The sequence below is a fragment of the Furipterus horrens genome, unplaced genomic scaffold (genome assembly GCF_987537825.1).
Source record: "Furipterus horrens unplaced genomic scaffold, mFurHor1.1.pri manual_scaffold_10, whole genome shotgun sequence".
NCBI classification, from domain to species: domain Eukaryota; kingdom Metazoa; phylum Chordata; class Mammalia; order Chiroptera; family Furipteridae; genus Furipterus; species Furipterus horrens.
In genome coordinates this window covers 87759772-87772788 of record NW_028327180.1, presented here as the reverse complement: position 1 = coordinate 87772788, position 13017 = coordinate 87759772, and the positions used below count along the sequence as shown (strand labels likewise).

Below are 13017 nucleotides of genomic sequence, written 5' to 3'. Positions count from 1 at the left end.
AGAAACTCTGTGTGGAGAGTCTGGTGGTTAGGTCTGGGGTGGGCTCTGGGAATATGAATTTTTAAATGTTTCCCAGTGGTTCTATTGGGAACCACAGGAAAAGATGAAATGCTAAGTCAGTGTGGAACCAAGTAGAAACCAGGGTCCAGAAATGTCTCAGCTCAATTCTTCCTCTTCCATGAAATCCAACTCCTCTAGCATCTTCCCTGGACTCAGAGACCACTGAGACCTGCCTCATATGCTCAGAGTTTACCTTAGATTATCCTCTAAGTCTTTCTTCAGAGCTTGTTTTGTTTCCCAACAGAGGGTAAAGCTCACAGAGGTCAAAGGTCCTATCTCAAGCACCCCTAAGTACTTAGTCCCGTGCTCAGCAAAATGGTAAGGTCCCCGAGTTTGTATTGAGATGTCCTGATAGAGGAAATGATGCAACCACACCATAACTGAGATGGGTGATAAGTGAGACAGGGGACAGAATAGACTGCCTTTCTCTCATTTCACTGGTAAACATGCAGAGTCTTTTGGAGAATCCACAACTCAGCTCCTCCTCTTGAATGAAGACAAGATGCCCAAGGGCAGAACTTCTCACCATGTCCCCTTTGTTAGCTGCCTGCTAATAGCAACTTCCCCAAAGAAGAGAAATGGAGCTCACTGCTCCCGAAAACGACTGTGGGTTTTCCTCCTTCCCTCCCATTTTCCTCTTACAGATATTATATTTTTCCCTCTGATAGAATGAATCAATCTATTATTAGTCTTTCTTCTGCAAAAGCAAATAGACATTAATAATGAACTCTACATCTTTAAATTATTCTTTGACAATACTCATTATCCCTTCCCATCACAGCCTTTCATGTGCTTCCTGACATCTTCCCAGGTTTCCTTCTCTCAGGCTCACTCCCAACCACCACCCATAATCATGGATGGTTAGGGTGGCCAACTGGCGGGTTGGCCTGGTACTGGCCCAGGGGTGGTGCTCCTGGGACACAGGAGTTTCCCTTATAAAAGTCAACAGTCCCAGGCAAACCAGGATGAGCTGGCCACTCCAGCTTTATCCCATCAGGAGAGATTTGCAGTTGATGATTCCTAAAGACAGGAAATACTTTCAAACCATAACTGGAAAATGGTGAAATGACAGAGGCAGTGTTGACATTTAGCATAAGGAGGCTAATGCCTTCAGGAACTCCTACCGACTGTTGACAAACCTCACTGGTAAGGCTAGGGTGGGCACTGGCCACCAGCAACATCTGGATATTAGAATTGGCCAGAGAGATTTTTCTCTGAATTACTAATGCTCGGATCCTTCCAGTCCTAGAGATGCTGATTTAATGAATGTGGAGTTTGGCCTGGGCTCTGGTTTTTCAAATGTGTCCCAGGTGATTCTAATGTGCAGACAGGTCTGAGAACTCCTCTAGGCATCCATCCTGATGAATTAATCGATTGCTCTGAGGTGGCTTTCTCTTAATACCTCCGTGGTTTGGTTTCTCTGCAAGAGTCATAGAGCTGCAGTTCTCAGCGCTACCAACGTGTGGTCTGCAGTTGGGTGCCTGTGGCGAATTGTTACTGGTCCACCCCCAGACAAAAGGAGAAGCCGGGAGTAAGCGTTTAGAAACTTTTTATAGCAATCAGGTAGCTTAAGTTTATGTCAAAGAAATCTAACAATGATTTAAAAAATTGGACTTGCATTTTTGTCTTTGCTTCTTTTAAATTTTTCTCTAGTAATTCATTTTAGTTTATTTTAGAAAACAGAAATTTGTGATAAATTGGAAATTAAAAAACGAACCACCACAAAAAGGGATCCAACACAGATATTTTGAGAGGCAGTACCCTAGAATAAAGAAAAATCTTCTGGTGCCAGTGAATCAATGGCCACTGCTGGAACACTGTGCTGAAAAGGATCTCAAAGCTGTGGACTGTGATCAACCATGTCGGTCATGGGACAGGAGCAAAGATGAGCAGTGTGAGTGCTGAGTAATTGTCACCCCTGATTTAGTCCAAGGCTCATCTCCTTCTCATTGAGAAACGGAGGCCCAGAAGAAAGATGAGAGGTCCCCAGAGTCCCACCCTGAATTAGTGACAGAGCAGGGACCAAGACCCAGTCCTTTTCCCACTCCACCATGCTTTCTCTCTTCTCATCCCTCTGTCCCTTTATCCTTGTGTCCCTGGGTAAGGTCAGGGCTGCCACTCACACTGCATGGCTTTTGAGAACTGTTGCATGAAAAATAAGTTAAAACAGTGGTGTATTTCCTCTGCTCCCACAGCTCAAGCAGGCAGAACCTGAGTCACAGCCTCCTCTCCCCCAGCTGGAGAAGTGGGCAGGGAGGACAACCCCACTGCCCCCTGGTCTCGGCCTTCACAGCCAAAAGACCATCACACCTGTGGCAACGGTTGCCTGTCAAGACCAAGGTCTTTGACACCCATCCCGCCAGATTTCTTACCCTGTTGTATGCTTGTCCCATAAATCCCCAGGATATTTTTACCAGAAACAAAAACCACTGATAATCCAATATACTGGTTCATGCATTGGCATAAACCACAGCGTGGCTCACAATTTAGTTTATGTCAAAAGGAAAGTTAAGAAGACTTACTGTGTCCAAAAGAAGTTTCTCAGCTTTGTCTCGGCTGATACTCTTATTGTACCACCTGAAAGCAGGGAAAAAAAAAAGTCATATGTCAATGTCATTTAAACATTTTTTATGATTTACTTATGAAAGATAATTAATGCCAGAAATACCTTCAGGAGGGGGACTATACTTTTTTATTTGCTCCAGGCTCCACCATTCCCTATTGTTTAGTCAGTTGGAAATTTGGATTTGTCTCCTTTATCATAAATGAAGAGATTCTAATTAAACACAAAAATAAACAAGACTTCCCAGCCTGATGAGCACTTAAAATAAATGCTTATTTATTCTAAAGGCATTGACTATAAAAAAAAGAAAAAGAAAAGAACTCTAAGCATTTTTATATATGTTTCATTGCGGCTTAAGGATTCTTGCAACTGTTGAGTCTTTTAGCTGAGGGGCAGGGGCTACTCACATGTACTTCATCAAAATGAATCTCAGGTTGAGAGACTCTTCAGAAAATAAATGATAGCTCTTCACTATGGAAGGTATTCAAATTTCAACAACAAAAAACTTGACCATATCTGGCCTAATAAGCATCACATGAGTTCACAGAAGTCCTCATAGCTAGTATTCTTCAATCCTGGTATTATATATTTGGTGATGACTTAAAAATTATTTTTAAATAATTTCGAATGTATAGAAAAGTTATAAGCCACTATAAAAGAACTCCCATAAAAACTTCACTCAGATAAACCAATTACTTACATTTGCTTTACCATTCTCTCTGGATAGATAAATATCTTTTTCCTGAGTCATTTGAAAATAGACCTTTATTCCTAAGGACTTCAGTATGTATTTTGAAGAAATAGAGTATACACTTAGATAACCATAATACAATTATTCAAATCAGAAAATTTAACATTGATACAATATTATTATTTAATTTAAGACCTTGTTCAACTTCTATCAATTACCCCAAAAGTGTGTATTGTAACTTTTTTTTTTTTTTGGAGTGATTCAAGATCCAATCCAGGATTACTGGTGCATTTAGTTACCATGTCTCTTTAGTCTCCTTTAATGTGGACCAATTTCTCAGCTTTTCCTATATTTCATGATATTTGCATATTTGAGAGCACAGACCAATTATTTTATGAAATATCCCTCCCTTTGGGTTTGTCTTTTATTTCCTTGTAACTAAAGTGAGATTATGCACATTTGGGCAGGAATATCATGAAAGTGATGTTGTCCTCTGTGCATCACATCAGGAGATGCACAATGTCTGTTTGTCCCATTATTGATCATTGGGTTAAGATACGGTCTACCAGGTATTGTCACTTTCTTATTAATGTGTGATTTGTCAGAAGATACTTTGAAACTATGTAAATATCGAACTTTCACCCCCAAGTTGTGACATTCGTTGATGATTCTTGCTTGAATCTGTTGATACTTTGAGTTACAAAATACTGATTTTCTTAAAACTGTACCATTCCTTCTACATTTTTTAGTTGAAATCCTATGGCAAGAAAGAGCTTTCTCTTCTCGTTTATTTTCCTTTTTATTTACTTACCTATCAAGCTATCTCTTTCTTGTGAATTTTTATTTTATTCAATGGAGTATAGTCCATTAAATAATTATCATTATTTATTTTAATACTCAAATTGTCCCAGATATGGTCAGAAGGAGCATTTTAAAGCTGACTTCTGTGCTTGTTCCACATCATGTTTAAAAATTGGTGGGTACTTCTTTACATTTTGATGTAATAAGATGTTCCATGTTCATCTTGTTCTTTCCCTGCCCCACCTCTGAATCCCCAGGCCATTTCTCCAAGAACTCCTGATCTTTACAGCAGGAAATGTCATTTAGAAAACAAGATCTAGGTGTGCACATTGCTACTTTGGGGTGATAGCTTCCATGCTTTCCACCAGCTGAGCTAGAAAATCTACATATATGGTGAGTACTCTGTACACTACAACTTGATTTTATTAAACTTTAAGTAGTTCCATTAAAATCATATCCATGTGAACTCTTCTAAATAATACCTTGAAATAAACAACACAAACTAAGCAGATACTTAATACCTATTTGTCTGCTATTTTGATATTGGATGTATTAAACCATGTTTTAAGTCAGTTTGTATGATTCAGTGTTCATAATATATATTTTTTCCTTCTCAATTAAGACCAATATTCCTGGGATTCCCAGAAGAACCTTTTCCTTTACTACAATCTGCACAGGTACAGAGAAGCATCCTGTTGATAAAAGGGCAGGTGAGTACATGTACCCTCCCCCTTCTCTTATTTAAAGTGTATCTCTACTGTTATTTAGGGATCAGAGTATGGGGAGAAGAGAAAATGCCTGGTAATGTTATAATCAACCAATAACTTACTTCTGATCTAAGGAGGACTCCTTAGTACCATATTTTTGTAAAATAAATAAAATATCTTACTCATAGGTTTCCAGGTTACTTGCAGACTTTTCCACCAGATAACTGCTCGGTACATATCCTTCATGCCTGTTAAAGGGGAAATCAGTGTTTAGCCTAATATAGGACTGATTTTCATATTTCCATTTTATAAGTGTATATCCATACGGTCAGTTATAGGTGGGAGAGCCCTACATTATTTGTCATTCCTGATAAGACATATTAAAGTTTTAGGAGAAACGCATTGCTAAAAATAACAACTTGCTATCTGTTAAAGGCAATAGATCGACTACTAAAATATGAACCGTAATAAATAAGACCTGGCTATGTTGCTTAAAAAGCACTGCTTGCTTTTGCCCTCATTGTGAAAGTTCCTCTACTGGAAAAAAAAAAGTGCAGTCTATATTCTATAAGGAAACATTTTTCTGAGTGTGATAATCAGTACTTTTTCCACTTTAATGCTACTATTTTATAGTCAGGAAACCCAAATAATTGAAATATAAAAAAATCACTTTCCAACCACAGGTGCCAAAAGATACTGCCAGTCAGCATTGTAAGTTTTAATTTAAGGCCTCCCTCATATTTTTGGTTAATTGAAGTCCTTCCGACATAAATCATAAAACACAAGAAAAAAAGGATAAAGTCATGTTGGATTTGGGGGTGGAGTCTCTTGTGGGCAGGAATAAATAATTGTGCATAACCAAAGATTAAGAGACGAATAAGTGCATCAAAATACTTCACATCTGCATGTAGGCTTGTACTTTTGAAAGCACTTTCACATTCACTATCGTATTTAATACCACAAGGTGAGAACAGCATCCTTCATTCTCTTGGCCTCTGACTCTGTACCTGTAAAACAAGGGACCTATACTAGATTACACCTAAAATCCCTCCACACTCTGCCAGTCTATCAAAAGATGCCTGATAGCTTCTTACTGTTTACTCCATCAAGGCTTTTGCCATTTTTCAATCTAGTGATTATGTTTACGGGGAACATGTAATCTATTTCACAGAATTGTTTTGAGGTTTGAAGAAAGCAAGAATGGGGATGTTAAATATGGGATGATTATCTCGTCTCTCGTGCCCGGGCTGACATTGCAAGTCAATCATGATGCGCTTTTTTTTTTTTTTTTTTTGAGAATTGGACATCCAGCCTCAGAATCCTCCTTAACACAGTGCTCACTTCAGTCAGTGCCAATTGATGGGAGTCATCTTGTTCTGAGATTTGTTAGTTCTTTCATATCTCTCTTTGGGAATTCCCCTTAATTACATCGGTTTTTGCCACACCATATGTTTACTATGTATTAATAGGTCAATGCTATTTTTGCTTTCAAATAGAATGGCTGTGTTTTACTATGCCAACCAAAGCTGGGTTATCTACATGAATGGTGGTAACTGTCTTCCCTTGTGTGTGGATATAGCATTTACAAAGCCCTATCCCTTTCATCATCTTGCTGCTTTTCTCAACATTCGGAGACAGTCAAAGCTTACATAACCATCTGCATTTTACAGATAAGGAAAAGCATTCACAGAGGTTAAGGGACTTTTTCAAAGTCCCTTAAGCCAGAGCAACAAGAGCAGCCGATACTAAAGTCCAACTCTGTCTTGCCATCTTGCATACTTTCCACTACATGGCACTATTACAAAGCAAAGGTCGGCGGGGTGTGGGGGGGATTCCCATATGCCCATTGACCTCTGGGGTGTTCTCTTCAAAGCCCTTTGAAGTGCAGTTGAGCCTTTCCACGGGCCACTGAACAAAGGGTAAACTGTCACTTGAGAAAGTGAGACCTGGGGGAAGAAATTTCCCACCTCAGGTGTGCTAAATAAGTGTCAGCTGGTTGACAGGATGGAGTTCTGAGGCGGGTCCTCTGGTGTTTGCAGAGCCAGGCAGTCTTGAACCTGTTTCTGAGATGGCCTCCCCATATGGGCACAATAGTGCTTCTTTGTGGAACGAATTGCCATTCTCCCCAACGGTGGGTGTCAGTAGGAAAACCCAGGAGATTTTTAGATGAATTGAGGGGCCAGGAGTGCTTGATGGGATGCGGGGAGCAAGCACAGCAAGTGACTGCCTCCCAGCCCTTTCTGAGAGGGGGCATTCCCCCAACAAATGCGTGCTTCCTCTTCCTTCCGCCTCCGTTCCCCTCCCCAAACTCAGTGCAGTGGTCAGGCTGAGAGAGGCAGGACCAATCGCCCCAGTATTTTCTTCGTTCCCGCCTCACCTCAAACGCTGGTCAGCAGCCACAGAGATGCCTTACCCGTTCTTGTCTTGAACTCTCCACCAGTGAATCTCCGAGCTGTCCAGCAGGTAGTATTCCTCGTTGCGCTGCAGCGCGAGCTCCTGCGGGTCGTTCGTCTGGTAGTCATACAGGGCAATGACCAGTGTTTCTTCAGGTTCCTGAAGTGACCGCTGGAGGAGGCAGACGACAAAGTCAAGCAGAGAGGTAGCAAGGAGGTAAACTGCAAAGCGAGGTCAGCGAGTCCCTGAGCTGTAGCTTGCTCCTGGATGGGTGCCAGGTCAAACACCAGCTCCTACAACCCCCTGGGGTATTTATTCTCTTAGACAGGCGCCTTCCTCTTGTTGGCTTTCACTCTGTGTTAGGGTTATGGTGCTGAAGGTAACACAGAGACATTCAATACCTGGAACTCATCACCCCTCCCATTCTATGAGGTGAATTCTGACCGAGGTGAATTCCAAGCAGCCACAAGCGTTTCGCAAAAGTCTGCTGATTTCTCTCTTTGTACCGTGTCACGTGTTGCAGCCTCTCTGCTGGAAGCATCACATTCTTAGCAAAGGTGATATAATCAACACTAAGTCATTTCATCCCTGCTCTTCTGATTTGATTTGTGGGTTTGTCTGGATCCATAGAATCATAGGCTGTAAATCCTCTGAGCGATCATTTAGTTCACTCTTTTGTTTATAATGGGGAAACTGAGGCCCGGATGGAGAAATGGTTGTGGCCCAGTTTAGCACTTGAATTAGTCTTAAAGGTCTTTCTACTATAGCACATGGGTTCCCCTTTTCCTCCTGTGGGTTCTGATGCCTAAATCGCTACTTCTCAGTAATTTTCTCTCGATGAGCTATAGAGGACCTGAAGAGGAGACTAAGGCAAGCAAGTTCAGGATGGGCACACCTGCTATGGGGTGGCAGATTTTTGTGAGAGAGTAAATAAGGGAAGAGATCATAATTACTGGCAGAATGAGATTTGTTGTTATAAAAGTGAAAAGCTCTCTGAGGGCTTGAACTATTTGATAGCTTAAAAATACTATTACTAAAATAATGATAATAATAAAGACTTGCCATACTGATGCAGTATGTCATCCCAGCTGAGTCCAGATTGGAATTTGAAGCCTCGATATTTATGGAGCTTATGAGGTAATGAGTTGGGTTCTATGAATAAGAGTTGCTGGGCCTGAGGCTTTTACCCTAAAGGCTAATGGAAGAAGGAGTTATGTTCAAGGGCTCCTGAAGACAAAGGAGGGATATGACTGTTCCACCATCTCTCTCACACAGAGCATCAGGCCTATTAGCTCAGACTGGATTGAAATGATAGCATCTCTAGATGCCCATTCAAGATGCTGTCACCCATTGAAGGACAGAGCACAAAGGTGAAGGGAGAAATAAATTCAAGTGGCTCATGGTGAGAAACGTCGCAATGGATTTAGACGTGTGGTTGAAACTAGAACAATGATTGCAAAGGCCCTGTGGTCAGAGCGCTGAAACAGCGTGGATGCTACTCCTCCAAGAAGTCTTCAAGGGCCAAGTGGCAGAATACAAAGAGAGATGGGTGGGCAGTGGTTTTGGCCTTCACCTTCACTGATGGTAAAGTAAGGCAAGGACAAACTGGCTTAGGGCATACAGGTGTGGGTTTAGATAAGACTGTGGGGGAGAACCATCTGCACGCCAGGGTGGTGAGGCTCCGAACCATGTCTTCTAGAGATAGGGTGAAATATTCTTTAGAAGATCAATGGCAGGAGAGGGAAAAGAGCTCACTTTCTGCTACAACCTAAGTACACTTCTTTCCTCTTGTGAGGAATTAGGCTGATGACAGATCTAAAAACCAGCCTGAGACTTTGAGATGTTTAGAACTTCTCTCATGGGGAAGCCGCCAGTTTTTGAAACGTCCAGTCTTTGAAACGTCCACATATGGGCTGGAGGAAAAAGAAAAGACCTCATTCTTCAGGAAGAAGCATGAGGAAGCAGAATCAATAGGTTCTATAATTAGAGGGCAGTTACTAAAATGTGGTTTGGTGTTGATATGACCATAACAGGAGGGCTGATATCTCTCACTCTCTCTCTCTCTCTTTTTTTTTTTTTTTTTTTTTGTCTTCTTGACTAAACAGCTGCCCCAGAGTTGGCTTGATATCATCTAAGTCTTGTAAGAAATTATGTTAGGCCAGCGTTTCTTAAACTTCAGTGTGCCTGAGAATCACCCGGAGGTTTATTAAAATGCAGATTTCTGGGCCCCTTTCCCAGAGTTTTGGATGCAGTAGGTCTGGGGTGGGGCCTGAGAATCTGCACTGAGTTTCTAACAAGCTTCCAGGTGATGCTGACACTGCTGGCCTAGGGACCAGACTTTGAGACCCGCCACCTGAATTAGAGACCACCCCACCTGAAACTCAGCAGCCTACTAGTTTGACTCCTAAAGGGCTGAATGGCCTTGGGAGAGTCCCAAAACTGTTCTTGGGACTTGATTTCCCAAGCTTTCAAGAGAATAAGACTCTAAGTCTCTTAAGTGTCTAGAACAGAGAGTAAAAGTGTGGAAGTGCTTTGAGAAACATAAAGTATCAAATGTGTGCTTCCGAAGTGCCTCTCTGGCTCCCAGGTGGTCAGGTGGCTGCACACACAATTTGATACCAATATGTAAGTGTTTGTTGGGTGGATGAAACAACGTGAAGATTTAGCAGTTGAGGAGGCTTTTTACATGGACAGACCCACGGGACCAGTCAGGCCCAAGAAGCCCGATGCATTGAGTTCAGCTGAATCACAACAGTTTATGGCATTCACCAAGCATTTGAGAAATCTGAGCAGGCAGGAAAAAAATACAGAGGGGAACAGGCCAGTCAAGCAGCCCGCGGCGGCATGGTGGGCCCCCAGTGCCCTGTGCTCACTCACCCTGTTGTCTTCAGGAGTAGGAGGAAGAGGCTTCTTTGAAGCTGAAACGAGAAAAACAGAAAAAGAAAATGAGCCTGAAACTGATCATCCCCCACCGGAGGTGAGCAGGCAGGGGGCTTTTCAGAGAAAAGGGGCGCCGAGGAGATGGCGAGAGACAGAGAAACACGGATCGGCTCCGTCAGGGCCTCTGTGGCGTCCGTCCCAGCTTGCGGGTGCCCGATTTCATTTTCCAGGAGACACCAGGAACTTCCAGAAGCCAATATTCTGGGCCTCTTTTGCTGTGTTCCCAGGCAAAGCCTGCTCCCGTGGTTGTGACCGGGGGCAGGGCCTAGAGACTTCCACAGGGGCACCTGCCACCTGCTGTGCCCAGGAGTGGGAATGGGTGAGTCAGGGGCACTGTGACTCACTGGCTTCCTGATGCTCTTGTGGTCTGAGGTGGGGGTGGTGAGGGGGAGGTCACCGTGCTGCATTTCGAGAGGCTGAAATCCACTTTTAGTTACATTAACGCCTCCAAACAGCACGCCCCAACACCGCCTCTCTGCTTACCTTTGTGTGTCCCTGTTGCCATGTCTCCCACTCTTTATCTCTCCTCTCTCTGTTCCTTCTTCCTCCTCTCTTCTTTCTCTCCGTTTTCCTCCCCCTTTCCTACCATCTCTTTACCTCTGCCTCTCAGTATTTCCCCTTTGAGACACTGAAAGATCAGGCCTGGGATCAATGGACCAAGAGTGGGTGTCTAGGTGTCCCATGGGAGCCAGGGAGTGGACTGCAGAAGTAGGTGGTGAGTCCTCATCTCTGCACAAGGCTGACCTGAAGCTGGACAGCCCAGGGGAGGGATGTGGGAAGAGGGTTCACACAGACCCTGGGGCCCAGCCCGTGAGCTAACTCCTTGAGCAAAGGCAGGGTGGGGTATTGGGAATGCAATTCACAGAAGGAAAACCAACACAATAGGAAGCATGATTCCTATTCAACCTTGAACTGGGAGCCAGGAGACTGGCATTCTAACCCCAGCTCTACCACATACCGGCTGTGTGGCCTTGAGCCCCTTCTGGCCATGAACGTTCTGTGACTCGTCTCTTCCTCTGGCCTTGCTCTGCCCTTCCTACCTCGCCCTATGTGAAGCTGTTACGTGACGAGATCAGGGCCAGTTCTGGTTGCAGAAATGAGTGTTGCTGTGGGTTGGGTGTAGCAGGGTCCCTTTATACTCAATCACCTCTGCTGCTTCCCAGCCACGCACACACATACTACTATATCTATATCTCAGCTTCCCATTCTTCTGTCCACACATGAGAAAGACCAGCAGACTCAACTGCCGTTTATCGAGAGCTCAGTAAGTGTCAGCACAACCCAAGGCTCCCAACAACCCGACAAAGGAGCTACTTATTACCATTGTCCCATTTTATAGGCCAGGAAACCGGCTCAGAGACTCAGCTAGGTTAAATAACATATACAAAGTCGCATAGCAAGGAAGTGATGGGGCTGAGACTCACCCCCAAGTGTTTTTCACCCCGCAGATCTGTGGTCTTGAACCCTGCCCTATAAGTGCGCTCAACACCAGAATTCTACAAGGCTTCGCCCAGACCCAATGATCATGTGCTGTGTGCACAGTGTGGTGTGCTTCTCAGACATTTTGCCCTCAATTCTTTCAGAGCTGTGGTGCATGAGGTTACTTAAGACAGGTCAGAAAGAGTAGCATGAGTACATGCTGAGAAGGGGACATGATCGTAGGTGGCAGTGCAAAAACAGGGCCATTGACAAAGTGACTGTCCGGTGGTGAGGCCCTGGATCACATGGGGAGAAGCTCAGCATGACCAGCCTCCCCAAGTGTCATCCTGGTGAGTCACTCAGATGGTACTCACACCCCAGTCACGTGCCCACCACTCAGTGCAGGGGGACACTGCACACCCGGAAGGGGAACAGCTGTGACATGCATGGTGGAAACAGCAAATGGAAACACTAAGAATTTCAAAATGGAAGGGGGCTTAGTGAATATTTCATCTTGGGTCCCCTGAAACTTCTCTTACCATTTCAGAGATGAGGGCGTTAGGGTCCTGAATGGCCAAAGGACTCATCCGAGGGCCCAGAGCAAAGTACTGGCAGGAATTTGGAAACCAAATTTCTGACTTTGGAAGAACGCTGTGCACTCTCTGAGGCCAGCACATGCCACCCTGTCATTGTGGTGGATTCCAGCCTTATAAAACCTCCCATTTCCTTTCCAATAACTACTCATCATCACGAATATGGTCAATAGGGCTAATGCAGAGGATCATTGACTTCTAAAATTAGGTTAATTGCTTTCTTCTGGGTCAAGGGACTGGCCACCTTGAACTTTCTCTTCCAGGGTGGAAGGTGAGAAGTAGCGGTGTTTAAAGTGGTACTAAAAGGGGCTATGACTCAAGAAGCCACGGAAAATCCAGCCATGAGTTACATTTAGTACATCCGCCTTGGGTTGTTGATCTGAGAAATTAGGTTTTAGTGCCAAAAAGAAACTGACAGATGAGAAAAGGTAACTAAGGAAAGAGAAGTTGAGAGCAGAGGGGAATGGGAGCAAAATAATCCACACGATCGATCCATCATCCCTATTCAACAGTGGCTTTGGAGAGAGCACTTCCTAGCTCTGTGACCTGGAACATACCAAACTGCTCAACTCTTCTCTTTACCATCACATCGTGTACCCCAGATGGTTGAGGGAAATGGGAGAATATTGCATACGAAAGTGTATTAGAGTGAAGCTGCCCTTCGTTGTGGGTTCAGGTCCCAAAGCCATCACACAAGGTAAAATTGAGTTGCCCTCCAATCCCCAGGACCAGGGCCTTTGACCTCAAAAGCCAAGAAACAACTTCTTTTGTTTTCACTTTGCAGATAAGCTGTGGTCTGTTTTCTTTGAGATTGTGGGCAAGTTTGAAGGGGAGGTGGGGAGAAGCCAC

At 43.7% G+C, this 13017-nt stretch overlaps 1 protein-coding gene across 1 annotated transcript in view; it reads right to left on the bottom strand.

Moving 5' to 3' along the window:
- Positions 1–13017, bottom strand: part of ITK (IL2 inducible T cell kinase) — a 54078-nt gene that overhangs the window by 19078 nt on the left and 21983 nt on the right. Inside the window, exons 5-8 of the mRNA XM_090288490.1 lie at positions 10094–10134; positions 7236–7387; positions 5005–5070; positions 2583–2637 (exon numbers count right to left, since the gene is read on the bottom strand). Coding sequence (XP_090144616.1) covers positions 2583–2637; positions 5005–5070; positions 7236–7387; positions 10094–10134 — 314 coding nt within the window. The remainder of the gene's footprint in view (positions 1–2582; positions 2638–5004; positions 5071–7235; positions 7388–10093; positions 10135–13017) is intronic.